General features: G+C 56.1%; 4 protein-coding genes across 4 annotated transcripts; 2 read left to right on the top strand and 2 right to left on the bottom strand.

The window, feature by feature from the left end:
* Nucleotides 1-1,020: 1,020 nt before the first annotated feature.
* Nucleotides 1,021-6,885, bottom strand: NCLIV_058400 (hypothetical protein; the record flags this gene model as incomplete). The annotated part of the gene is made up of 9 exons (XM_003885396.1): nucleotides 1,021-1,155; nucleotides 1,904-2,143; nucleotides 2,678-2,740; nucleotides 3,477-3,547; nucleotides 4,049-4,150; nucleotides 4,655-4,772; nucleotides 5,193-5,280; nucleotides 5,582-5,693; nucleotides 6,069-6,885. The coding sequence occupies 9 exons, from the start codon at nucleotides 6,883-6,885 to the stop codon at nucleotides 1,021-1,023; spliced, it is 1,746 nt and encodes a 581-aa protein (XP_003885445.1).
* A 2,806-nt stretch (nucleotides 6,886-9,691) lies between these two features.
* NCLIV_058390 (hypothetical protein) lies at nucleotides 9,692-12,784 on the top strand (the record flags this gene model as incomplete). The annotated part of the gene is made up of 7 exons (XM_003885395.1): nucleotides 9,692-9,841; nucleotides 10,503-10,637; nucleotides 10,836-10,906; nucleotides 11,273-11,357; nucleotides 11,710-11,812; nucleotides 12,341-12,415; nucleotides 12,717-12,784. The coding sequence occupies 7 exons, from the start codon at nucleotides 9,692-9,694 to the stop codon at nucleotides 12,782-12,784; spliced, it is 687 nt and encodes a 228-aa protein (XP_003885444.1).
* A 1,759-nt stretch (nucleotides 12,785-14,543) lies between these two features.
* NCLIV_058380 (conserved hypothetical protein) lies at nucleotides 14,544-16,666 on the bottom strand (the record flags this gene model as incomplete). The annotated part of the gene is made up of 3 exons (XM_003885394.1): nucleotides 14,544-14,723; nucleotides 15,263-15,470; nucleotides 16,365-16,666. The coding sequence occupies 3 exons, from the start codon at nucleotides 16,664-16,666 to the stop codon at nucleotides 14,544-14,546; spliced, it is 690 nt and encodes a 229-aa protein (XP_003885443.1).
* A 5,222-nt stretch (nucleotides 16,667-21,888) lies between these two features.
* Nucleotides 21,889-26,739, top strand: NCLIV_058370 (conserved hypothetical protein; the record flags this gene model as incomplete). Its single annotated transcript, XM_003885393.1, has 6 exons — nucleotides 21,889-24,135; nucleotides 24,625-24,720; nucleotides 25,331-25,504; nucleotides 25,923-25,993; nucleotides 26,319-26,388; nucleotides 26,680-26,739. 6 exons carry the CDS (start codon nucleotides 21,889-21,891, stop codon nucleotides 26,737-26,739), a joined length of 2,718 nt encoding a protein of 905 aa, XP_003885442.1.
* Between the last annotated feature and the right edge of the window lie 334 nt (nucleotides 26,740-27,073).

The raw sequence follows: 27,073 nt of genomic DNA, 5'->3' as shown, positions 1-27,073 counted from the left end.
AGGAGAACACTTGCCTAACGAAACCCACTTTCTCCACAAGAGTCTCCCTTGACCGTGGTTGCCACTTCACTGGGATCTGCCGCTTCACTCCGAGATTTGCAAGGCGTATGGAAAAATCAGAAATGTGAGTTTGTTTCCTCCGCACACGGGCGGGGACACCGGGAAACAAAACCTATAGCAATTTGTGAGACATAATTTCGCCACACCTTCTGTGACGCACACGCATCTCTCCATTGTCTACCGTTAACTCGTCTGCATCATATTTGACGCTACACACATGTCTGTTCCGCGTGTAAGGGGGGCGCAAAAACATGCAGTGATTCGGCACCACGGGAGTCGAGAAGAAGACAGAAATAACGTGACCCGATGTTTCCCAGAGTTGCTTTGTTGCTTTCTTTCGCAGAAAAAGCTCCAACCGCCAAAACCCTGGTGCCGCTAATTGAGAGCAAAACGCATTGCCCCCGAACTCAAAAATCGCCGTAAGTAAAGCACTGTACACCCATCCTCCAATCTACACCGCTACTTACGTGTACGTGCACAGGAATATACAGCGATCTGTACTGTGTTCTGTCCCGCTGTTATATATGAGAAGAGGGAGACAGATGGAGGAATGGAAAGTGAGACGGCAGAAAAAGATTTACATAGAGGGCTATGCATCCCTACAGAGAGACGTCCAACGGGACACAGCCAGGCGGAAGGGAGGCATACACATGAATGAGAAAAAGCAAATTCCCAGATGAAAACGACTACTTGTGTGTGAACGGGGGTAAGTAACAGGGAAAAAAGTGACGAAAGTGCCTCGCACCTAGGTCACATCTTGCCTACAACATGCCGCGCAAGGCTCCCTAGTGCAGCGGCGGAGTGTGCGTTCTCCGTATGTGACAACTTTCTCGCGTCGACGCCTCTGGTTTCGACAGTTTCTTGCCTTTCTCTCTCCTTTATGTCTCTCTGCTGTTCTCTCCAAGCACGAGGTGACGACTCTCTCCGTACTCAACTTTTCTCTCCGCCTTCTTCCTTCGTCTATCCCGAGATGGACCTCGCTGCCTCCTCGTTCTCGGCTTTCTCAGCTCCGCCGGCAGTCGTCGCCCTCTTCTGAATGCCTAAGAGAGCGCGCCAGACTCCTCCTCGGGCTCCACTGCCAGTCGCGCCTGCGGCCTGGACAAGGACGCAAGAAAAACAACCACAGACGCACCGACGCAGCGTCGGTTTACACACAGTCGCAAAAAAGCTCCACCCTTTAGACGGAGAAAGGAGACATTTGTCGCTCACTGACAATTCCCAGCCCTGCGAGCGTCGTTGTTCGCTCCTGATTCCTGCCAGTGCGTGTTTGTGTTTCCTTCCCCTCTCCCGTTAAGCGAAGACGGCGGTCAACAGACCCGCGTGCACAGACTCGCAGGTCTTCATAATTTCCCCTTTCGCAACGAGGTGAAACGGACAAGCACTGAAGAAAGGTTTCTTGTTTGTCGGCTGGCTTCGAAGATGGGAAGCGAAGACACGCTTTACCCTCATACGGAAACAGTCTCCACCTCTTCCCGGGGGATCTCTGTACATCAACCAATGATCTTGCTGGCGAAAATCAAACGCACATTGCTTTCGATTCTTGCAGCTGCTATCGGGCGTAGGGCTCCTCGCTGTCGATCAGCCGCACGGGAATAGCCCAGTCCCAGAGAGAGAGATTCCTTCTCGTCACTATCCTTTCCGCAGAGTCTCTGTGAGAACTGCACCACCCCCATTTCCTCCTCTACCGTTGGTCCTGGACTGCTGGGGTTCAAAAGGATCCGGCCTGTCACAGGCTCGCCCATATGCATCACGCGGAGAGACGCGCCCCAGGCGCCCGCGCATCGTACGTCCTCCCTTCTGTTCCTCTCCTCGGGAGCATTGCAGCAAAAATCCAAAGACGTACGGGAGTCGGGCGAGGCGCCTCAGCAGATATCGCGGGCGTTACAGAGGAACCTGGCGTCTGCCGCCTCAGTCCCGTCTCTCCCGAGGCAGCCGCTGTCTCTACACTCGGCGCGGAAGCAGCTTGCATGCGACGGGTTTCTCGTCCCGCTCGCGCTGGTCCTTTTCCACGTCGGCGGACGCCGAGTTCTCCGTTCGCGTCTCTTCTCTCAGACTCGTAGGTCGTACGAGAGGAAGCGCGTTCCTGGGAAAACGCGAGAACACGCAAAAACAAGGGCAGTTGACGGGTGAAACAGAGAATGCAGCATCAGCCGAAGCTTGGTATTTGACGCTTCGATGCCTTTCTTGTTCCGGAGCCTCCGGCTCGTGCGTCTTTTCGAGATGCAGCGGTGAAGGGACAGGATCGGAGGAATGCACAACGGCGAATCCGACTTTGTGAACATCCCTGGTTTCGAGCAGAAACGTCGATTTGATGGAGGGCCGAACGCTCCGCGAAGTCCAAAGCAGACGCCAGCAGCGGAGAGACGAGTCCACATCTCGCAATTGCTCTCTCTTTCTTCCGTTTCCGTCTGAAAGTTCCACGAAATAGAGGAAGAAGGCGAGGGCGCGAGCGAAGCGGGCAAAGACTACGACGCACACAGGGACGGCGAACCAATCGAGAGGAAGAGCGAAAAGAGAAATAGAGGAGAAATAAGAGCAAGGCCAGAGAGAAAGGTGGAGGAAACCGACGCAAGCAGCGAGGGGAAGACGCGACAGACACATCGCAGAGAAAACTCACTTCTTCGTCGGGGTCGGCGACTGAGAAGGTGCGGCGCCACATGGCGAGAGTGTACGGACACCCCTGAAGAACCACGAAAGAGAGAGAACGACGAAAAAAAAACCGAGTAAGTTGAAAACGCAACCCCGAGCAGCGGTGGTCAAGCTCCTGGAGAAACACACCCGACGAAACGCCAAAACACAGGCAGCACCACAGTTATCCATAAATATATCCATAAATGTATACAAGTAGATAGTCATTTTTTTGCACATCGCAATGAGAATCGAATGCGTGTAACTCTACGACAGACATCTACCGGAAAGTGACGGGTATCGACTGGAAGCACGGCTTTCCAGCTACGACTAATACCTGCACAGGTCGAAGCCTAGAGGCAGGTATACTGGGAAATATCAAAACCTCGACGGGCACCTCAACGCCTTTCTCTCTTAACTCTAAAGCACAAGTCCCAAGAACTGCGTAGGCAAAAGTATCCAAGCATCTGATCCTACTCATACTTCTTTGTGGAACTTCTTTGCAGGTTGCGGCATCAAACACCCGCACATCGACACGAATCGTATCAAGACAGAACTCCCCGGAAAAAAGAGTTTGTAGAAACCTGGGAATCTCCCTTTGTCACGTATACCAAGGAGTCTAGCTTCACATGCGTTGTAGCTGTGGCGCCCCTCCCCGCCGCTCATTCCGGCCTGGATCCAACAGCATGTGCGGTGTCCAATCCCCCGCGAGAAGAAGGCAACGACCCGGCGCCGGAGACGGGCTGCTTTCCTTGAGCGGTGAAAAACGATGTGTTTTCCAGCCTTACTTTCACCATGGTTTTGACTCCGTACTTCTCTCGCAGCGCGAGAACCAGGGAAGAGAGCGTGATTCCGTCGTCTGAATGGCAGAAACAGCGCGAGTCGGAAAAGAGACAGACTCCCACGAATCCGCGAATGTCTCATGAAAAAAGCGCTGCCCGAGCTACGCTAGGCCGGCAGGTTCGAGTGCCGCGCCAGTCCCCCCAAGTCTGTCTCTCTGGACGAGAGAAAAAAGGAAACAAAACACGACAGGGGAGCAAAACAACAGCCGCCAGAGTCCCGTCGGGCGCTACGAATGGTGCAGTGCTTCCCTGGTTTAGGCTCAAGCAAAAAGGAGGAAAGGATCTGCGAGACAAGGAAACGGATGAGAGAGGCAACCCGTCCCCCCGAGTCCGTCTCTGTCTCGCTGCGGGTGACGAATGGAGGCCAGGCGAAATGCGAGGTATCATTTCCAGCCTTTTTGGCAACAAGACAGCAAACACCCAGAAGAAAAGAATCAGACAAGCGGCCCGAGGCGGTCACGCGCGCCGCAATTTTCGCGAGAGAGGACGTCTTCTGGAGAAAAGTTTAAAAGTCTCACCGTCGACGACAGGCTCCAGCTCCTCGGATCCAGGCGGCACGGCGCGTGGGTCAAATGCTGTACCGTCATTGAGAGCCCGCAGGAAGTCGAGATAGAGAGAATCTGAAGAAAACAACACGAGGAAACGCATGTGCAGAGTTAAGAAAAAACTGGAGAGGACACAAAAGCTGCAAAAAGAAAAGAACCTGGGGGGAGAGGGGGGTTGAGGATGCGCGATTCAGGGAGACAGCCGAGAGGAGGGATGACGGCCAGCACACGCACCGCGAGGTCAGAGGCGCGTGAAGAAAGCGGACTGAAAGGAGACTCGCGGCGGGCGACGGGAGAGACCAAAGATGAGCGATGAGGAACCGGAGAGGGAAGAAAGAGCAGAGACGGGGGAGAGAGTACGGAGAGACGAGGAGTCAAAGAGAAACAGCACAAAAGTGACAGCGCACTGCACGACCCAAACCGAATGAGGAGGAAGAGAGAAAACGCAGGTGAAAAGAGGAGAAAGAGAAGAGAAAGGGAAGAGGAAGGGAAATGAGGTAGAACAAGGGTTGGAAGAGACGCGGGGAGGCAAAGACAAAAGAGAGCACGAGAGAAATGAGGAAAGAGATGGACGCTGACCATTCGCGAGGGTGCCTTCGCGGCGGTCCGGGCCAGTTTTTCGAGGAACTTTCTGGTAGGGAGCCAGGCGAGCAACTGCCTTAAAGGTGTTGTGCCGTTCATCGACGAAAGCCTTTCCCTGGAAAGAAAAATCCAGAAAAAGAAAACGGAGGAGAGAAATGGCGACAGGAGGCGCTAGAGCGATGGCCCTATGAGCTGGATCCGTGAGTAATTCGTGCGGAGTAGCTTCAGTTGGGATCTGGTACTGCATGACTGGAGAAGCCGGGCCGAACGCACCGACACGTGAAAGCGACGGGACGCCGCGCCGGTGAGCAGACCAAAAAGACGAGACGACATACAGGCACAGACAGAAGAAAAAGAGCCGGAAAAGAAAGGAGCGACAGAATGAGATGCGCCTGAACGGTCTAGGTAAAGGAAATGGCGGAAGCCACGAAAGGGGAAACAAAGAAGGAACACGGAGCGAATCAGTGGCTAGAAAAGAGGAGAGAGGGCGAAGACGAACGAAGACGACTGCGTCTCCATCGCAAGACAGACTTACGTGAAAACTCTTGATGAATTCTTCCGCGTCCTCTTCAGCGGCGAAGTTGACGTACCAAGTGCTGTTCCGACTGGATTCGCCAGGTTTGCTGAGAGAACAAAGGGAAAGCAATCACACGGCCTTGCCCCTTGTCTTCCTTCTTCTGGCTCTCTCGCGGAATCGCTTTTTGGGCGCATCTTTGCAGTTCACAAAAAAGAGACATTCCCTGGGCCACGCCTTTTCCTCTGTTCCCACCCCCCTCTGCCAAGCACACAGCGTCTTCTTTCGTCTCGCCTTCTTCGCTGTGTCCGCCCCCATCGTTTTCCTTCGCCCTCTCGCTCTGCCGTCTTCTCTCCCTCTTCTGCTTCACTGCCGTCTCTGCTGCGGAGAGAGGCGTCTCCGTCTCTTACTGCTGGCAGCCAGGGACGAATCGCGTCCAGGCGATTTTCTCCTGCACGGACTCCGCGACGAGCGCGAACAACTCTTCCTCTCGCACAGACGGCGGCAGCAGGCGCACCGCGACTGCAGGCAAGAAAGAGAGGTCCAGCGGATCGGCGATGAAAGAAGGAAAGAAAAAAAGAAAAGCGAAGAAAGACTCCAAACAGGGAAACAGCGAGAAAGACAGCGAGGGGAAAAGAGATACAGATTCTGGTGTGTTGTGGATGCAGACATTGGAAAGGAGAGGCTCCGCATTGACAGGCAAAAGCCCCTTTAAACTGCATGCACAGGATGGAGAGAAACGAGGAAGAGAGGCGGCTCTCAGCAGCTCGTAGGGCAAGAGGAGAGAAGGGAAGAAGACGCGAGCAAGAGGACAAGAGCGCGCGACACTGGAGAGACCGCGAGCCTGCCGTTTTCCATTTGTGTGCCCGCCTCTCTCTCTCTGTAGCTCCTTTTTACCTTTCGTTTTTGTCTTCGCCTTGTACGCTTGCGTCGTCGCTTGCACGTTCTCGGAGGTGGCTCCTTCCGTCGCGGGTTTCCCCGCTTGTTTCGTTTCTTTCTCTCTCTCTCTGTCTTCTCTGCCTTCTCTGTCTCCTGTCTCTTTTCCTTTTCCCTCGGCTTTGTTCCTCCGCCCCATTTTGTCCGAAGGGTTGTCGCTGTCTCTGCGACACCCGGAGGCGGATCCGTCGTTCACGCGACTCGCGTCCGACGCCCTCGTCTCGCGCTCTTCTCCCCTCGAACTCTGTGCCGTCTGCGCCTCCCTCTCCAGCTCGTCGGCTCTTCCTCTCCGCTCACGCAGCCTTCGGCCTTGTTCGCGCTCGCCCCGCCCTCCACAAGAGCCTGCAGCAACTCCCAGGCTGCTCAGCCCCGGCTTCTCGCTGCTGGAGTCTCCTCGGTTCCACGCGCCTCGCGGCGCACTGCGGTCTGCTGACCCCGCCTTCGAGGAAGATGCGTCAGGAGCAGAGGCAGAGCCGGAAAGACCAGAGGAAGACTTTTGCGCCCAGAGGCCAGAAGCAGACGAGGAAAGAGAGTCGTTTGAGCGAGAGGACGGGGCATGCGGTCGAGAGGGCGAGCCCGCGCCTCTCTCTCGCCCTCCGCCTGCAGGGTACGCGGGCGAAGCTTTTACGGGGATCAGCGACTGCTTCGTCAAAATCATTCCTGGAACAAAAGCGCGACGGAGACCCACGCCTCCCGAGGACGCCGCGCCGTCGGCAGAGCCGTCGTCGTGCCGCCTCTCCCCGCGGGGGCGACAGGCGGGCACTCCTCGAGGCGGCATGACGACGGCACGAGGAACGGAAGAAATTCCGGAGAAAAAATGGAAGACGCAAGGAAAAAGCAGAAAGGTAAGGCGAGATGACAGAGAGACGGCACACGCAAGGAGGAGAGGCAGTCGGTAAGGGAGGATCCGAGGCAGAGGACAGAGTGGTCTGCCGCGCACGAGAGGATAAGCATCGAGAACGGTGCAACGAAAACGGAGAGGAAGCCTACGAAGTGCCGAGGCGAGAAAAACGCGAAACACACGACACAGAACGGAGACAGGGGACGACCGAAAACGAGAGAGCGCGCGGCTCTACCCTCCTTTTCGGACGCGTTAGTTTGCGCCTCCTGTCACCTCTCTAGATTCGGCTTCGACCCAACTGTATGTACCTCCCCCTTCCTCTTTTACACGCCGTCCAAGCTGGTCCACTAGAGTCAATCTGGAGTTCGTGTTTGCTTCGCTGGCGAGGCGCCGTTTCTGAACCAAAACAACGCGAACAACGCGGCGTAGTCAGCGTTTACGCGAAACCTCATGCAGCAATTTCCCTCCAAGGGGGAGGATGAAGGTGGAACTCCGACTGTAGTGAACGAAAGAAGGTCGGCTTGATCGAGTATCCCGGAAAACAGATGCCGCTCAAATCGGCTTCCGACTGAGCGAGATGCAGAAATGTTTGCCCTCTTCCCCTCGGTTGTGTTGCCCGAGGTCACATGCCGTTCTCGCGAGACGGCATCTAAATCTCAAGTTACGGAACCCTCGAGCACGCTTAAAAGCACGTTTTCACCTTCTCTGGGGGCCTCTGAAAAGACAAGGAAGGCGCGTCTTTGTGTCTTTCACGGAAGGCACGAGGCTCTTGCAAAAAAGCACGCGAAACGCAACAGTTTTCGCAGCTTTCCCAGATGTGCAGCCGACTTGGCGCCTTTTTCGCGTGGCTGCGAGTATGCATGCGCAGCGGGGCACTGGCAAGCCAGAGCAAGACCGGAAAGACGCGCGGTGGGAAATCGCCAAGAGTCTGGAGTCTCAGGCGCAGTAGCCATCCCGTATCAGGACACCAAGGCTTCGCGGCTCTTGTGTGAACGGGCTTCCCCTTTTGCTAGCGTTCTAACTCCCACAAGATCCCGTGTTTCGCGCGCTCCTGACATTTATCGGTACAGAAACCAGGGACGTCTTCAATGCGGGGTCTCGAAACGAACGGGAAAAGGGCGAGCGTGGGCGCGCTCAAGTGTACGCCTCTAGCTCGGTGAGGTCCTTTTCCCCTTATTCCTCTACTTTTGTGTTACTTGTATTGCCTCCAGGCTTTCGAGTCTCTCCTGAAAGACAAATGTCACTCCAAATCGTTACGCCTCACGCGCCGCCGCACGTGCGCAAATCGATGTGTGTCAGCGTCGCGCGCTCATCGAGAAGGACGGCTGTGAGTGTGTGCCGTTCGGCGCGTTTTCCAGTGGTGCGTGGCAACGTGTGACGTCCGTTCTGGTAAAAAACCGTTATTGTGAGGCAGGAAGCGGATGAGGCCGCGCGCCTGCCCGTCCTTTCCGCGGCGGTTTCCCGCCCTTTCCTCTCTTTTCCGTCGGCGAGAGTTCGGAACACTCGAGGTGCTGCGGGTTCCGGGGTGTATGTACACCGCGCGAACGCACGAGAACGCAAGTGACCGGGTGAGCAGCGAGGTGTGCTAGTGAATCGGGAGCAATTCCTTTTTTCTTCTGAGAGCAAAATGACCAGGTGGAACGGCAGTTCTGCCCATAGATGAGACCGTCGTGCTTGCCCGGAAATGCGGGGCAGAAACACCATTTTTCTCCTGTCACACCCGCCAGCAGACACCTGCAGGAGCCGCCCCGCGCCTTGACTGCCTCCCGCCCCCGCCTCTGGGGAGACGTCGAATCACCTCGCGCCTGGACCACTCGAGACAAGCGAGCAGCCACGAGCTCCTGTTGACTGCCCCGAAATTTCTTCACGTTCTGCTAATCTGTGTGGTACGCTGTACGAGTCGATTCACCTAAAATCGGAGGTGAGTTTCACTCTGCGTCGGATCCGATACGGCGTCGAGCCTCTTCTTGGACCACGCCAAAAATCGTCGCCTTCCACTCACACGTCGGTCGCTTGCACAGCCCGCGAAAACCGCCTCTGTCGCGACTCGTTTCCGACGGAAATAATTCAAGTTTGCGCCAAGACAGGCATCTTTGAAGCCCGTGGCGCACGTGGGGCACACGCTGGTGGTGTGTCGAGGAGTTCGCCTTTTTTTTCTGCAGTTCTTTCGTTTTTTCCCCAGGCGTTCCCCGTCTCCTTGCTGCGCATTCCCCCCCCCCCCCCTCAGTTTGTTTCCCAGGTCACCGGAGCTCACGTGCTGTGGTTTTCGAGCCGAACGTGCAGGTTTCCTCCCGTGCGCTGATCAGTCCCCCCTTGGTTTTTTCCGTTCAGCCCTCCTTCCTCGTCCCTCGCCCCTCTTGCACGTGTCTCCCTCAGCGTGGAGGGTGTTTTTCCTGCCGTTCTGTCGCGTGAGCCCTCTCCGTTTCTGTGGGGCCACGGTGACCAAGCAGACGCCTGTTTCCTTGAATCCTTTGGGCATTCTCCATCCCCCTGTTTTTTCGCACTGCCCTCCTACCTCCTCGAGTTCTCCCCTCCTGGCCAGGACAGAAGGTCGGAAGAACGGAAGCGATCGAGGTGTAGGCTTTTTTCCCAGCTTTTCTCCAACGCGAGCTCTCTCGCCCACCTCCCGCTCTACCCTGCGCGGCTGCCAGGTCCATCCAACTCTGCACCCGTGCAGCTTTTCGCTCAGTTTCTTGTCAATCGCCAGATTTCCTTTTTTGTCCACCCCGAAAGGGAAGACCCGATGGCAGGACAGGCGACGACTCTGGGGAAAAGTGCGATGGGGGGAGCTCTCCATGGAGACTCGTCCTTGAAAGTCGCCAGCAAGACTCCCGAAAGGTTCAGAGCAGATGCGGTGACGTCGATTGACTGGTCAAACATCAACTACCCTCCAGTAAGATTCACTGCTCGCCCTGTTCCCCGAACCTCTTTCGTCTCCGCGTTGACTCGCCTCCGATTCCTGAGGCCGAATCAAAGTGCTACACTGCGCTGCATGCAGCCGTTCCAACCTGGCTCTCGTCTTGTGACCAGCCCCATGCATATATATATATATATATATACACGTGCACGGTCTCTTTACCTATGTACATAGACTCATCTATGTGCATATGTATGTGTGCATGCAAGTATTCATGCATATGGTGAGCGTCGGGTGGAGAGACACCGGAGACAGTTTGTGGAGAAGTGTGTAACGCCGTGGCAGCAAGGGAGAGAAGGGACAGGACGAGGGTTGGCGCCGTCACAAAGAAGACAGTGGCAGTTGAAACGCAAAGTGTGGAAGCGCCGTCATCTGCATAGAGGAAGGGTGCATGACTATGAATGTAATGGGAGAAATGAAGAGAAAGAACTCCACAGAGTTGCCGATTGGTTGAGATGTACATCTTTCGGCGTGTATCGAGGCAGTTCTGTAGGAGTGGCAAAAAGTGCAGCCCCGCACAAGTATGTTTGTGTCTATTTGCATGTGTGCACATACACATGTGTATACAGATGTATATGTTTTTAATATCCGTATACTTTTACGCTGGAACAAATGCCTTGTTTCGTGTTTTTCGCAGGGAATTCGACTTGTTCACTTCAACCCCGACGAGTTACCGACGCCTGTGGCTCGGCTGGCACGCGTGCTTCACGGGATGTTTGTTGTCACTTCCATCGTTCTCCTGGCTAACATTGTTCACAGCGTCGTCCTTGTCGTAGGTCCAGCTTTCTTTCTTGGCACTCGCCTTCTCTTCAGGCCTCGGGCTGACTTTGTCCTCTACTCGCCTCCTTGATCGCTGCTTCCTTTCTCTCTCTCTCGTTGCTGCGTTCTCCGCCTTTTTTCTGCTGAGCCTTTCTCTCCAACTCGACGCGCCTTTTTCTACTGGTCCGCTGCCTGTCGGGTTCCCTCGCAGATTGGAGGCTTGCCGGCGTCGCGCATCGGCTACACAATTCCCAGCGCGTTCATCCTGACGCCTGCTTCTGGGTGAGTCGCAGCTCGGCAGCGGCCTGCGCGCCTGTGTCTGACCGCCTTCGCCGCCACCCGCTCGATGCATGCGTTTCTCTACACAGGTTCTGCCGCAGGCACGCACGCATGAACCAAGCGAAGCGTCCAAGTAGAAGTCTGTGGCAGATCCAAATCTAGCTAGAGCGGAGTGTATAGAGAGAGCGTCGTGCGGCTCGTTTCCCAGCTCCTAACCTGCGTGTAGAGGAATCGGCGACTTTTTTCTGGCGGGGTGCGCGTCGGCGGTGGGCAGACCTTTGAGCAGCCGGTCCTCCGCGAGCTGGTCTCTCGTTTCCAGAGTGTCTTGTGCGTTTGGTTTTTTGTTCGTCCCGTTTTTTCTGCGTGCAGAGCGACTTTCTATCAAGGCTATGTTGCGCTGGCCATCTCCGACGAAAAGAAGAAGAAACGCTACTTTTTGTTTCAATCTATCTTTGTAGGCCCCCGTTTTTCTCGACAAAAGACAGCACTGCATTTCGTGATCGGGCTTCCGAGTTCACGTAGGACTTCGGGACGTCCTCCCACGGCACTTAACCTGTTCTTTGCTTTTCTGCCGACCTGTCGCTTGGCTCTGGTTCTTCTCTCTTCCTTCTCTCCCCCTTTTCTTGATCTGCCGTTCTCGATTGCCTTCTAAAGGACTGCTTCGCGTGAGCGCCTGGCGCGACTCGTCTCTCGCCTCTTTTCTCGAATCGGCGGTTTCCCTTTTTGAGGCACTTCCCTCAGTGTCTTTTTTCTTTCCGAGCTTTGTTTGACGCACCACCCCGCTGTGGTGTCTCTGCGGGTTTCAGCTGACTGTCGCTCTGTTCCTCTTCGTCTCCCCGCTGGGCTCCGCAAACGGCCTTCTCGCGCTGAGCAGCATGCAGAGCAAAATACAGCGCTACCACCTGTCCAGTAAGTTGACGGGAGTCCAAGGAAATAAAACTCAAGACATTGTCGGCGTGTCGCCACAAACACCACTGTCGAAGCGCAGGCGGTTCGTGCCTCGCTATATGCAGGCAAACATCCGCCCATGTACTCGTACAAACAGACGCCAACATATATATATATATATATATATATATATATATATACATACATATGCATGTATAGACATACGCATGCAGATGTACATAATTATCCATACATATATATATATATACGTGGTCGTCTTTTTGTAGATGTAGCTAATTTGTCGCGTTTACATCTGTGCCGATTGCATTTGTGGATGCACGCACACATGGTGTGTACCTTTGTGTGTTTCATATCTCTCCTTCGCATGCGTGTCTACGGGGGTGATTCTCCTCAACACATGCCTCTGGCCATGTCATCCCTTTTGCGCACGTTTTTGCACAAAACAGAGACACTGCAAGGCACTGCTCTGTGTCAGAGGGCCGGCAAACTGATTTAACCTTTCGCTCGCTTTCTGTCCTGCTGCCTCAGGCGGAATGCACACTTTTTGGGTGTACGCGGCGGGTCTCGAATCGACGCTCTGGTTCACTGCCTTTCTCCTCGGAGGTGAGGAACGCCTGACGCTCGCCGTCCACGCGTGTCGATGAAGCGTGTGAAAGGCGAGTGTGTATTCCGATTCGACAGTTGTAGTTACCTCCTTCCCATGCACATGTATATACGTGTAGATATAGATATGCAGATGTATGTAAACACTTGTGTAGATATGGACGTGTAGTGTGCAGCTGAGTTGAGGTACAGGCTGCCGTTCAAGAGTCTGTGCAGGGGAAGTGGTGTTGGGCACGGAGCGCCTTCTTGTTTTCCGCCGCGTGAGAAAAAGACAAGCGCGTTTTCGCTTTTTGCGTTCCAGCTTACGGCATGGCCGGCGTCAGGCGCTTCAACCCCTACCACTCCGAGGCGTCTCGCAGCCCTGCGTAGATCCCGGTCGAGGCGGAATTCGACCGGCTCAGCTGGCCCAAGGGAAGATAACGCGAGCCTCTGAAGCCGAGATATCTTAACAAAAGGCGTTTCCGGAAAGCGACGCAAGTTGCACGGAGGCAGGAAAAGTTCCTTCCGTTCTCTAGAGCAACCGAGCAAGGCGAGGGAGAAGACTGAAGCGGCGCCAACCCAGACAACCAGGTGGGGGGAAGGAGACAGGAGAGAATCGGGGGGGTTCGTGCGACGAAGGAACGGTGAATGCAAAAGGGAGGGGGTGTTGACACGGCTTCTCTCAAACGCGGGCTGGCTGGAGCGAACGTGAACTGTTTGAGCAACGCAGGAACTATGATCATGGCGATTTCGTCGCCTTTTCCTCATGGAGCAGGCGTATGATTTGAACGCCTAGCCCCTGTTTTTGTTTTTTTGCCGCGCGCCCAGAAGGGAAAAAAAGGGAAGCGCCGCGTTGAGAACGGAAGGTCAGGCAGCACAGTCGCCTTGCCACGTCAACGTCCGTAAAAAACGCGAAAAACGCGTGTAGAATTTACCATTTAAATTCATTGACAGCTATAGCTGTTCACGCCCTTGTTTATCGTACACGTTTATACATAGGTCTCTCTATGTATGCGTTGAATGTATACATGTATGGGCTATAGCTGTTCACGCCCTTGTTTATCGTACACGTTTATACATAGGTCTCTCTATGTATGCGTTGAATGTATACATGTATGGGCTATAGCTGTTCACGCCCTTGTTTATCGTACACGTTTATACATAGGTCTCTCTATGTATGCGTTGAATGTATACATGTATGGCCATGAGATGCGTACATCTTTACGGTGTGTGCGATTGACGACTGTGTAGGGAGTTGTGCTCATTGCATGCATGAAAAATAAATGTGTTCCGTTTGAATTCCTGACTCCGATACAATTCTCATTTGCAACGCAGCGCCATCGATGACTCGTGCACGTATCGTTTCTCCTCTACCTCGTTAGGGTCCAGATAGTGATGTTTTTCTCGTGAGACGTGTCCCCATCTATATATACGCGTACGCGCCATATACATTTACATATGTATATGCTTGTGGGTATGTGGAAATGTATGCATGTAAGGACTATGCCTGTCTAAATACGCGTGTAGGTGTAGACTTTACGAGTTGGGGTGTTTTGCCTTTTTCGTTCCTTGTTGGAATCGAAATAAAGGTTTTTGCTCGCCTGGCCTGTAAAAGGCTAGCAACTCTCTCGCGCACGTGCTTTGAGTTTCAGTGCGCCCCAATGCCTCGCCACGGCGCAGTGTCTCCGTGACGAAGAGCGAAGAAAAAAAATTCGGCTGGTCTGTTCGGACACGAAAACCGGGTTGTGACGAGAAGAACCGACCCAAAACTAAACAAAGACTTTCTTCCCCCACATTTTGAGAAAGGCCCGAGAGTCGCGGAAGCTGTGCGGAAAGAGCGATACGGAGGTGTACCTACACACTTGCAGCGAGACACCAGGGTAGGCACCCACCCTACACGCAGAAATGGAGGACACGCCCCAAAGTCGGAAAACCCGTTCAGATGCGCAGAAAGGCAAAATTGCCTGTCCGCATGCAAAGACAAAACACAACGACACATGCAAGTATGCATAGATGCAGATGTGCATTTGCAGCTGGAGCGCGGCTGAGATTTTGGGACCAGTTTCCTGCGTGTTTCAGTTGTACAGACGCCTCGTCCGATGTGCAGCTCGGTGTACTTTCAGACTTTCAGGAGACCATCGACTTCTTGCTACTTTCCGTTCGCCTTCGGAGGCCCCTTTTTCGGAACTTTGCCTTTCGGGGGGGCTGTCGGAGGCGCTTTCTTTGCCGCCTGATACTTTTGCGCCCAGGCAGTCGTGTAGCCAACGAGATGCGACAGACGCACGCACTGGGTGTTGCCACAATTCATCTCCGACTGCTTGTTTCCAAGCTGCAGAAAACAGAAAACAACACTCGACACTCGACATTCGAGAAAAGACGACGTATTTACAGATAGAAATATACATGCACATACACATAAATGTACATCTATACGTAGATATATATACATATATTAATACATATGTATATACGTATATATATAAGCACCTATATACTAAAATCGGCATATATACATAGTGTGTGTCTAACGATGTATTTAAGGACACGAAGCTGTTGACTGAAGGGCGCGAGAAAAGAGGGAGGAGGGTATGCAAGGCGGATTTTGGACGAGAAAATGGCATCTCGAGGCTCATCGCTTTTCCTCTTTGCTCTCTCCATCGTGCACGTCACAAAAAGAGTCTCTCCACGAGACAGGGCGAGGCAGGTCAGTACACAAAGAAGAAGAGAAAGGAAGCTCGGAAAGCGGGTTTCGCGCGCAAGGACATCCGGAGACGTGTCTCCGATTGTGTCCTAGTTCCCCTCGTTTCCTCCGGCGCCTGTGTCTTTCTCTTTTCGCTTTCCTTCGCCTTGTTTTCTGTTTTCGCTCACTTGTTTCAGAAGCTTGAGAGAGGCGTCGTCGGCAAAGAGGAAGGCCAAGACGCGACAGACGTAAGTCGAGGTCGGGCTTGGGTTGTTCGGCTTCTGAATCAGCAGCACAGGCAGGCCTTGTTGCTGGGAAATGTCTCCGTGCCACTGGACGCACGTCGCATTTGGAGACGGGTCCCCGAGAATCGGATCTTCAGTGAAGTTCACAGACCTGCAGAACGAGCAAGAGAACTCTGGCAGCGAAAGATCTAGACAGAAGAACCAGAAAGCGACAGATGGAGGGATCAAGAGATACCGACACGAGAGACCAAGAGTGGCTGGAGAGAAAGAACAACGTACAGTGAAAGGGGGAACGCGGAAATTGAGGCTGACTGGGGGGAAGCCCCGCGAGGTGGAGAATAAGGTTGCTAAGTGATTTTTTTTTATAAAAAAGGATTTGGAGCGCTTCCAAAAACAAGGGAACACGCGTGGAGCCCGCCCGCGATTGGCGTTCCACAGCGCAGCCATCCCGGAACGGCACCCGAGAAATCTCAAAGACCACGAGTTACAGGCGAAACGCCAGGAACGAGCAACAGGGGGAGAATCGACGAACAGACAAAACAGCCGGTGTCTGCGTTTTCCGGCCTCGAACGCCCTCGCTTCAATTCCGTTTGTTCTCCATCTGCTCGACTCCGCGGAGCCTCTACGCGTGCAATTTCTAAGGGGAGAGGCGAGAGAGCTATTCATCCATTTGCACAGCTGGATGAGGAGAATCAGCCGGACACAGAGAGCCTTGGATACGCGTAGATAGATAGGGAAGAGGTCTTTGAATCAAAATAGGAAACTTCAATTATATATTCATGTATAGAGAGATACGTGAGTCGGTAGGCATTGACACACCCATGAAATTATGTACAGAGCCTATAGACAGACAGATATAGATAGATAGATAGATAGATAGATAGATAGATAGATAGATAGATAGATAGATAGATAGATAGATAGATAGATAGATAGATAGATAGATAGATAGATATGGAGGGAGGTCGAGTCTGCATCTCTCTGTGTGTATCTACACGCAGCTGGACAGGCAGATAGGCATGTTTGAGTCTTTCTGCATAAATACCTGGCGATGGTTTCGAACATTTGCATGACTTGTTCTCTGCTCCATATTTTGGCGGCTCTTTGTTGAACGTGGCCGATCCACTTTTTCGCGAGGAGCTGGACTTGCGTGTCGTTGGGAGGTTGGTAGTTCCCCCCAGCGTTTTCGCATGCGTCTCCTGCGTCGCTGCTCTCCCAGCTTTCTTCGCTACTCGCGCTTGCAGACTCTGAAGAGACGGTGCGCGAACTTCTGTGCGACTGGCTGCTGGCGTAGCTACCCATGCCGAACGGCATGGAGCCGCAACAGCTTCGACACAGGCGGGCCATGTGGACGGGAAGGAGACTCCAGAGACCGAGAAGAGACAGAGAGCAGTGGCAGCCGAGACGGCACCGGAAAGAGAAGTAGCGGAGAAAAGCGAGGGGAGAAGGGCGCTGGGCGAGGGGAAGGGAGCGACGGCCGCGTTGAGGGACGGAGCAAAGAGGAAGGGAAACACAAAAGAAGCGAGAGACCGGAAAGAGAAGGCGGGGCCTCGGCAGACGATGGAAGGCCAAGTGGGGGGAGAGGAGAGAAAGGAGAGAGGACGGAGTGTTACGGAGGAAGGGAGATGCGTCGAGCGCGTCGAAGCGAACGGCAGAAGAGATCAAACAGCGGGCGATACAGCTCGCAGGGAGAGAGGAAACGGTGGTGGTCTTAAAAACGGTCGACGGGCCGAGAGAGAGAGGGAAAGGAGGGAGGTCACCAGGAAGAGAGAGATGGAAACAGACCCCGCGGCGACGCAAGGGAGAACCTTTTAAATCGCAGGGTGGACCGGAGACACAGCGGGGGAGGCAAAGAAGAAAGGGAAGAATAGTGAACGCGGAAATGAGCAGGAGCTGCTGACAACCGAGAAAGGAAACGACCAACAAGCGGTGGAGCCTGCCAACAAAGACAGACGAGCGCGTCCAGGCGTGAGAAAAGCGAGGGAGAAAAGCCAACCGGTTCCTGCGAGAAAAAAGCTGCAGAACGAGACTGGAGAACAAGATACGGGAACGGCGTCCCTGCAGAGAGGCCAGCAGAAGAGCACCGCGGGTGAGGAAGCAGCCGCAGGCGCGCGAGGAACTCGAAAGAGTGGACGTGAAGACTGGGAAGATGAGGGCGAGGTGATCCTGTTGGTCAAAAGCCAGGTGAAACGCGAGGCAGATAACGGAACGGGACTCCTCCGCTTCCTGTGACGAACGAGCGCCCCACGTCAATCAAACCGTAGACTGGAGCGAGAAGCAATGCCGCACGAAGGCAAAAGACAAGGGATCGAAGCCGACAGCAAAGCCTCCCGGATATCAATATTTAACATATATATATTTATGTATATATGTATTCGCAGATGTCCCTCCTATGGATGCGTCGGACTTGGTGTCGGGTTCTGGCCGCTGATACTCGGCTGTGTACCGTGTTTCACTTTCACAAAATTAGGGGAAAAGCCCTTGCCCCGTTGAACCTCCAACTGGCAAGAACCCCAGAGTTCTAGAGAGATCCATCTGTCTTTGCAGCGTTTTGGATCGAAGGAACATGGATCTTTGGAGTGTACATAGTTGAAGTCTCCTGTCACACTTTTTAGTCACTCCATGTCCACGGCGCGGTCTCGCCCAACATCGACTTGAGAATCGAGAAAAACGAGTCGGCGCGCTCGTCTTGGACAAATCGCTGCGACAGTCGCTGAAACGTCTCGGAGCAAAAGCGGTACGAGTGTCTCTTCGCCGTCTGAAGGAAACAAACTGAGTGAGAAAAGGGCGGCTTTCGCGGTTACGGAGCCGTTCTCCGGGCCAGTCGAACGAGGTTCCCGATTCGTCAAGTGAATGCCGCGTGCGCTAGGCCTCCCCGAGCAACGCGAATTCTGTAGAAAAATAGCGCGAATATGCGGTTCTGGCGCTTTCGCGCGGAACAGTTGCCTCTCTGGACCGAAAGAGGGACTCTCAAAAAAGCCGGAGATTAAAAGGGAATCTCGAAATCGGGGGCGAAAACGCAGCGCGGCCGGAGCTGCCACGGAATTTCTGAGCGACTAGCTACGGGCCGTCCCGCGAGAGTCGCGAAGCTGCGAAGTTGAGTCAAAAAAGAAATCGAGGAGGAAACTGATCTCAAAACGCCCAGAAAAAGACGGGGAACTGAGATTCGGCCTTTTCAATCGAACCTCCCGTGTGGGTCTGGGAGACTTCCCGTTAGCCCTCTCGCAGTGTCTGGGACTCAACGGCCGCTGGCTCTCTATCCCCGGCCGCGTTCGCGAGGAACACAGGAACCAAAATACACAAGAAACGTGATGCGCTCGCTCAGCCGCCACCTTCGTTTTACAAAAAGAACGGTTTTCTCACGTTCGGACAGCTGCGCCCGCTAAGAACTCCCCTTTTCCAGGCTGGGAATTCACCGCGTCAGCTATCCACTACATGCCGAAGATGTCTAGAACCTCCAGGACACTTTGGGGTTCAGGCTGGGGTCTTTAACCCCTCACACAGTTGTGGATAAGATCGCCTCGAGTACATATCCGCGGAGCATGTAGATGATTTGCCAAACACGTGACACACACAAACCACTCGGGACGGCACCCATGCGGAGTGTCGAGGGGGGCGGAAGGCTGGGACCTCCAAGGGACTCTTCCACCACGGCCTTTTCCAGAGAAAATGCCAAGAAAACAAAAAACTACACTCTCTCTTCGGCTATACCTGCGAATATGGGTGGCGTTGCTGTGTATGTTCAGGCGTCTCTAACGCGTTGAGCATGCCGGATACACAGCGTACCCCGCCGGTAGTGTCTCCGAAAGGTACTGGCTCCACGGGCAAAACCCAAATTCTTCTTTGGAGGCCCTCTCACTTTTGTGTCTCTCTTTCAGGTTGGGGCAAGGGTAGAACCCGCAGAAAAGTGGCAGTCTCTGGCCAACAGTAGAGGTGGAATCCCGAGACAGAATCCTAATGCCGTCAGCCCTTCGGTGTTTTGCGTGTCTTGTGTGCCGCGTTTTTCTCTGTGTGCACCTTTTTCCAAACAGTAAACGCGTAGCCGTTCAGCAGTATGTGGATTCCTGTTCAGTGCCTGTATTCTACTCGAACAGAACCCTGGAGGATTGGCCGGTGTTCCCACTGCATGCCTCGGTTCCCCGTGAAACTATACAGAGCGAGGCGGCCGCTGCCCGTCGGGCCTTCGGCTTGGCGGCGTAGCACAGGCGTGGGTACAGTGAGATCTGCTGGAGAGAATGCATGCATCGCCGAAGGAGTCCCCTCCACCTGCAGCCCGCTTTGAGAAGGAAGGTAGTTTCACTACAAGACAGCGGAATGTGTGCGGCGCTCTTCGCAGAACGTCGAGACCGATACCTAACGACGGAGGGGCGAGACCCGTCGTGTTTTGGGGTCTTCGCAGTGTCGCTTCGCGGCCTGACTCGCACGAAAGCCTCCTACTGAGGAAAATGGCCTTCACGATTTTCCAACAGACACTAAAGGATTTACGCATTGTAGGAGAGTGAGAAACAGGCGGGGCTGAGAGTCTGGGGAATGCTGGCACGAGTGGCTACATCCCTTGACTTGGAAATCCGCGCGTCTGCCTTGGCCGCCGGTGAGGTGCTGTTGCAAACACCCGTCTCGTGATGAAATACTTTCGACTGCGAAATGTTTTACAAAAGAAGGCGTGCTGTCACTGAGCAGTGGCTGCGCTGCAGGTACAATACCCTTCGCAAGAGGCCGCGTCTGCAACGAGCTCGCAGTCTGCAGCCCTGGACGAGGACCCGCGGTACATGGTAACAATGGGGACTTCACTGCGGGCGAAAAACACGACACAGGACGCTCCTATTTCATCAAAACAGTGGCCTTGGATGCCAAGAGTTTGAGCACCATCGAGGCCTGGCCGGTCAGAAGCGTCTTTCCCCAGGGGACAGTTGACCGTCCCGCACTGTACGAGCTCGAATACGGACCGGCTGGAATAGTAGACGAGAGTCGGTGGTAGGCCCCGACCGCGCCCCGAATGTGGCGTCAAGTTTCATCCCCCTTTGGACGCCCTGCTAGATATTTCTTGGCTAGACATGGCCGAGATCTCAGTCGCGCCGACGGTGCCCGACTTTTATTCTGGAATGACCCAGTGTTGCGTGTAGCGGCACGTCGATCTTGCCCACTGGTGTGCAGGCGTACCACTGTCGCCTGTGTCACCTCGCTGTCGATTGCCGTGTAGGCTGTGCATCTCCGTCTGTTTTCAGCGATGTAATTCGGGGCCTTACCTCCAACACGGTCCTCCCTCGCAATAGAAAACGACTACAACCTTCTCTCGGGCGAACACACAGCTCGGCCCGTAGTTCTGGAGTGAGCTCGTGTGCGTATGCGGGCTTCCGCGTCAGGCAGGGGGCGATTTGTCCGGTACAGGACCATGTGAACGGCGGCTGTATGACGGTTCAAAGACCGGGAAATCCGTGTCGGGGGCCCCGGAGTGAGTGCACATATCTGTTCGAGCATATGCTGCCGCATGTCTTGCTCTTTCTGGTGTCTCCTGCGGCAGCTCTCTATACCGGTTTCGCGAAACGTAGTCATCGCGTTATTTTCGGAGGGTTTCTGGCGTAGCTACGGCTTATTTGTGACGATAGAACGGATACGTTACACTGCTTCTCTAGAGTTCAAAGTAAATTTTGTACAAAGCTGAGTCAAGACACATGGCATTCCAACCTGAGCGGAGGAATAGAATCTGTATACGCTGCGTGTGGGTAACTCGCACAACGTAGCAAGAAGGCCCTGTGAGCTGAGGACGGGACTGAGAAGTGCGAAATCGTCTATTTTTAGCCAAATCAGGGTAGGACGAACCCGCGCCCGGCGAGTTTGTGAACGGGTGGCTCGGCATGGAGATCTCCGTGTAGTCAGTTCGACAACGCAGGCAGCGCTAGGATGGCAATGCCTATTCTTTTTCCACAACGTGATTCCCCACCGCATAGAAGAGTCTCCCATCTGCTCGCCCGTCGAAACGCGTCGAGGGTTCGGTGCTTACACAGGATGTGCCTAGAAACTTTTCCCGATGTCTTGGCTCGGGGCTGGGCTCCAACCCCGCGGAGGCCCCTGAGATGACTGCAATGTCGACGGTCGATGTTGCCGGTGAGACCAGTGGAGTCGCGAAAAAGGCCATCCAGTGGTGTGTAGCGCATGCCAGTGGGGGCTTCTGTTCTAAAGCAGGCTTCTGTGGGCGGTCTCTTGCAGAAATCCACCATCTCAGCAGGGCTATTCACGCTTGCTGTCTTCTGCGCATGCACATGCGGAGCGCTTTCTGCTCCGAGTGCCGTCACGGGCGCGGAGAATTTGCTTCACACAAAATCCTTTTTCTCGCGTCTTCCCCCAAAGACACCTTTTCGCTGCTTGTCCGTCATTGGCAGCGTCTGCCCAAAAAGGCCCGTGCCCAAGGGAAATATGCATGGCCACCTTCGCGTGTTTTTTTGTGTGGACGTGAGAGCTGAGTCTGCCATCTGTCTTTTTGCGTGTCGGGTTTCCTTGTTGACGCTTCCTTCTTCTTTTTGGTCATCGGGAAGCATCCTCTTTCACCCGGATCGCTTTTGTCGACCGCGATGTTCAACGGTCTCCAACCCAGCCCCGCTGTGGGTCTGTCGCGGCCGTGTCCACGCCCGCCCGCGCCCGGATCTCTGGGCGGGTTTTATCCTCCGCTCCCTCCCTATTCGTCACTTTCGCCTCCGCCACATCCCCAACAGCTTCCCCATGGACTTCCAAGTTCGCACCCGCCGTATCCTCCCCCTGGAGGTCGCCCCGGGGCCCTCCCGCCGGGGCCCCAGCCGTTCCTCCCCTCAGACCTCCGGCCAGCAGGCGTCTCGGACAGGTTCAGCTACAGTCCACCAGGCGCCCCAGCGGGTCAAAACATGGAACCCGCTCAGCGCGCCGTGCATTCTCAACCCCCAACGCGCGCGGTGCCTTCGGGGGGACGGCCTCTTGGGCACGCGACGCGCGGGCCTGTTGGCCCTTCCCATCGGGGACACGCGGGGTACGAGCTGGCGTTTGACGGCAGTGGCTTCGGGCAGAGATCGCCGAGTCCCCTGGGTCCGCCCGCTCCGACGGGGCGATATCCCCCTTGGAACGAAACGAGGCGAGGTCTAGAAGAAGACGCCCGCGAAGGCCGCGGAGAAGCTGGTTGCCCAGCCGGAGCGTGGAGCCGATTCCGTCAGCAAGGGGGACAAGGTGAACAAGCGGTAGACTCCCGACGGAATCTGCACAGCCATGGGGCGCGGGGGCCCCAGCGAGAGTTGGGCGCTCCCCCTGCGTCCGAGAGTTTCCACCAAGGTGCGTTTCGGGATGGGCCACCCCCGAGCGTGGGGCCCTCTTTCCGTGATCGGGGTCCCCAAGGTTCAGGCCATTTTTTCACGGGGGCGTATCCCCGAGGCCCGGGAGGACTTGAGGCCCACTCGAGAGACAGCCCCCCCAGCCCTGCCGGCGGCGCAACGCCCTTCGCAGAACTCTCCATGCCTACGAATCCACGTCGTGGCCATCCGACCGGCGAGCCTCGGGGCGCAATACCCGCGCGCTTGCAGCCCTTTGAAGCTCGATTTGCGCCGCAGCGCGGCTCGTTCCCCGAGGACGCGGAACGGGGCTTTCCGTCGAGGCGGGCGGAAGACCGGAAAGATCCTCACGAAAGACTTCCAGATGCGCGCTTCGGACCCCCTGGACGGGCTGGAGCCTCCCGACTGGAATTTGGAGACCCACGAAATCCTTACTACCGAGCCAGCGCGGAGCGAGGACGCTCAGGTGAGGGGTCGTGTTTCCAAGGCGCTCCAGATTCCGGAGGGAGACACGGGGACTTCGACCGCCAGGGTCGGGAACGGTCTTGGCTGCCCCAGGGGCCTTCTTCGCTCTCTGCGGGCCTCGGAGACCCAGGCCGGTACGATCGGCTCGACGCGGGGCGCCCGCCAAGGGGTGGATATGAGCCGCATCGCGGTCGCCCAGAGCCTGAGGCGATGCACAGCGATGGCCATTCCTCACGTGGACACGACCCTCCCCGCCGCTCTCCGCCGGGCCCAGACAGGGGACGGAACGCGCCGGCTCACCCCGCCCAGGAGGGTTGGGGGAGCGAGGCCAGTGGACAGGCGCCCGCCCCCACCGGCACAGGGTCCGTTCAGCACAAGAACGAGGCTTCGCCGCCGTGGGGAAGGGACAGGGGCGCCGCGGAGAGACCGGACGGCCGGCGTGGGCAACGCCCAGTGCGTGAAGGGAGCGCGCGAGAGTCACAGCGGGTTTCGACTTCTGGAGGGGCTCCAAACTACCTTGGAAGTGGAGAGGCGTGTCTCGTGGCCGACGGCGGGGACAGGCCGGAGAGACATGCCCAAGGGTTGCCGCCGCATCGGTCCTTGGGACCGTCTGGGCCTTCTCTCTCGTCGCCCGAAGCAGGCGTTCCTCTTACTTCAGGATTTTCGCATGGGACGGAGCTCGCCCCCGCTGCGCCGCCAGGGCCGGCCGGAAACCTACCCCTCGGCGCGTTCCTCGGAGGCGCGTCTCTGGCGGTCTCCGTCGCGGGGACACTGCCGAGTCTCGGCGTCGGCGGAGGCCTGCCGCAACCCGCGCTCGCCAGCTTCCCGGCGCTGCCTCAGGGGACGCAGCAGCATTTCTTTGACGCTCTCAGGCACGCCGTGACCGCCGGCGCAGGCGCTCCAGCGGCTCGCTCGCCCTTCCCGGGCACGGGCCTTGCAGGGACAGGCGCCCCGGCCCCGGACGAGGGAGGACGAACGGTAGGGCCGCACGGACCCACGGAGAAGGAAAAGAGTCCTGAAGTCGACAAAAACATCCCCGCCGAGAACCCCAACGACAGCAGGGTACGTGCAGAAAGAGCCATCGCGGCCTCCTCTCAGCTCAGCGCGCGGGATGACCCAAAGTTGGAAAGGCAACGGTGCCGCGGGCCGAGGAGAACAGACGGCTCCGGCCGCGAGAACTGGATTTCAGCGGGTCGGCTGCCGGTGGATGCGTCGACGCGCCGAGCCAGACTGAGCCCAGCCGTCTCGCCCAAAAACACCTGCCTGGTGGTGGCCTTCGCCACCGTCCAAACCATGCATGCATTTATACATACATATGCATATGTATACATATCTATACAGACACGTGCACATGTGTATGAGTGCGAATCGATATGTGTAGAAGCATGCGTAATGAAACTCCATATGTCTCCAGAAGCGGAACTGAGGGTGCGGGGGCGTGCGCGTGGAACCGCTTCTCGTTGCGCGCCTCGTTTCCGCGGACGGGCTGATCCTTCGGACGTGGTCTCTCTCTCTGAATTCGAGGCTTTTCCGGCTCCGATTTCCCTGCAGCTTCTGCGAGAGCTTAGCAAGGCCCCCCCTGAGCTGTTGAACCCTGAGACCAGCACTGTGGCGCATAACTGGTGGTATCTGGACAACAAAAACAAGGTACGGACGCAGTGCGTAGACAGTTGACGCGCCCCCGGGGAACTCGCCAATATAGACACCCGTTGAGAGAGCTTTTCAACGGTGAGAAAGAGCGGCGCAAAAGGGCCACCGGGAAGCGAGGTATTAACTTTGCAGAGTGGAGAGTGAGATCGACAGGGGCCAGCGTACGCGGCGAAGAGGTCTTGCCGCGCCGCCCAGGCTGCTACCGGAGTGACAGAGTGCAGCGCAAGTCGCCACTCTCGATGCCTCGAGAAATGCGTGTCTTGTGTATCGTCTTCGCACGTCGTTTCATATCGCCTGCGCCTGTATTTCCTTGCGCTCGTCGTTTCCCTTTCCGCGGACTCTCTGCACGCTTTTCTCCGGCGCTCCGCACATCCTCACGTCCGGGGCACCGCGAGGGGTGGGCTGTCGGTTGTTTGCTCGCCATCTGCGCGCTGCTTCGTTGCGCGGCGCCTGTCTCGGAATTTCGTGGTCTCGGTCTCCACTCTGTCTTGCGACAGCAAGCAAAGCGCATGAACTCCGCCAGACAAACCGGTGCGAGCAGTGTCGTGCGTTTTCTAGCGTTTTTCAGATTTCTGGTTTCCCCTCGTGCCCGTTTCTGTTGATGCAGTGCCAAGGACCTTTCGACACCCTCCGTATCCTGCGGTGGTTTGAAGGCGGCTACTTTGACTCTCAGCGACCGTTTCGGCGGGACGACGAGGCAGGCTTCACGCCGCTGGATGACGGCAAGAGGATAACTGACGTCGCCGCCCGCATCGTGAACCTCGCTCGGACCTCCCAGAGGGTAAGCTTTTTCGACTTGCGACACATCCACTCTGGCGCGGGCCGTTCGCCGCTCTCTCGCCGCCCGGTCGGTAGGCCAGTTGATGCGTGCGCTGAAGTCCGAGACGCAGGAAACTGTCATCCGACCGCTGGGCTCGGGACGCAGAGACAGCCGCGTTTCGTCTGTTCAAAAACGCCTCGAAGGAGCCGACTCGAACCCGAGGCGGGGTTGCCGTCGGGCCCAGTTTTTGAGGGTGACTTGCGGCACGCCGGTTGCTCGACAAGACGCAACAGGAGCGCGATTCGTGGCTTAAACGTTTAAACATGCAGAGCCTTTTAAGCAGAAGTCGTTCACGGCTCTCTCCACAACGCGGGTACGCGGCCCCATCCTCTTGGCGCGACATCGGAACCTTTTCCCTCGCCTGCTTCGCTGCCTGCAGGCTGCGGCGCAGCGAAGTCGACAGAGGCTGCCGCTCGGGGCCTCGGTGCCGCTCGGCAGGCCATCGGGAGAGTGAGTCTCTTTGCTTGCGTCGGGGCGGGGACACGGCCGATGCATGCGTCTCACCCTACGGCAGGAAAAGGCCCCGGTGAAGCCTGTCGGGCTCTCGTGGGCGGCGTCCGCCGCATGCCTTGCAGTGCTCACTTTGCGCGCGCGTGGACTGCCTGAACCCGCGCTCCCCACCCCAGAGGTTTTTGTGTTAAGACGGACGTGCCGGCTCGTTTTTCGATCCACCGTTCCCGTTTGCATGCGGAGACTCGGGCCTGTCAGGGGAAACGCTTTCTCCCTGCAGTCCGCACACGCGCTTGGTCTTGTCCTCTCGTTTCTCCCGTTTCAGGATGACTCTGGAAGCAAAGGTTCAGCAAGCGCAAGCGGCTCTCGCGCCGCTCTTCCACTTGGCCAAGAAGGTGCGTGTCGGGACGGGCTGCGCGGGGTGTTTGCGGCACGAGTTTTCAAAAATGCACGCCCCAGCATATCAGTCCAAAGGAACTGCAGCCGGGGCTTTTGCCCCCCTTCACCTTGCAACCGACGCGCTCTCGCACGTAGTGCCCATGGACGAACGTGAACAGGCGAAGCGACAGACTGCGAAACGCCGTTTGTTCATCGTGAGACAATGCTTTCGAAGCCGACGAGAAAAAGCAGAGACGAAAGTCTGGGCTTCCCGATTGTGTGAATCTATTGCCTGTGTTTGTGTGCAGAGACAGGACCGCCCGGACATCCGTTTCGCGACTCTAGGCAAACGCCGGAGGCTTGTGTAGCGTTTCCTCCCGAGAAAACGCGGCGATCTGCGCGGCGCGGGCCGGGCGTCGTCTCCGCTCGCCCAGCCCCTGTCCCTGTCGTTCGGTGTCTCTCAACGGGGGTCTGCGGAGACTCACAAAGTGAGGAGATCAAAGAACGATTCCTTCGTTGAAGTGGACTGCCAGTGCCTGCTCGCCGAACTGAGGGTGTTTTGTCGCGTTTGCCGTTTTGGTGTCTGCCGGTCGGTGTGCGTCTGGTTTCGAGAACCGTAGGGAGGCGTCTTCTTGGTTCCCGCCCGCGTTCCCTCAGGGCGGATTCCTCGCCGGGGGGGGGGGGGGGGGGGGGGGGGGGGGG

The sequence above is a fragment of the Neospora caninum genome, chromosome XI (assembly GCF_000208865.1).
Source record: "Neospora caninum Liverpool complete genome, chromosome XI".
In the NCBI taxonomy this organism is placed as follows: Eukaryota; Apicomplexa; class Conoidasida; order Eucoccidiorida; family Sarcocystidae; genus Neospora; species Neospora caninum.
This window is presented reverse-complemented; position numbering and strand designations above follow the sequence as displayed.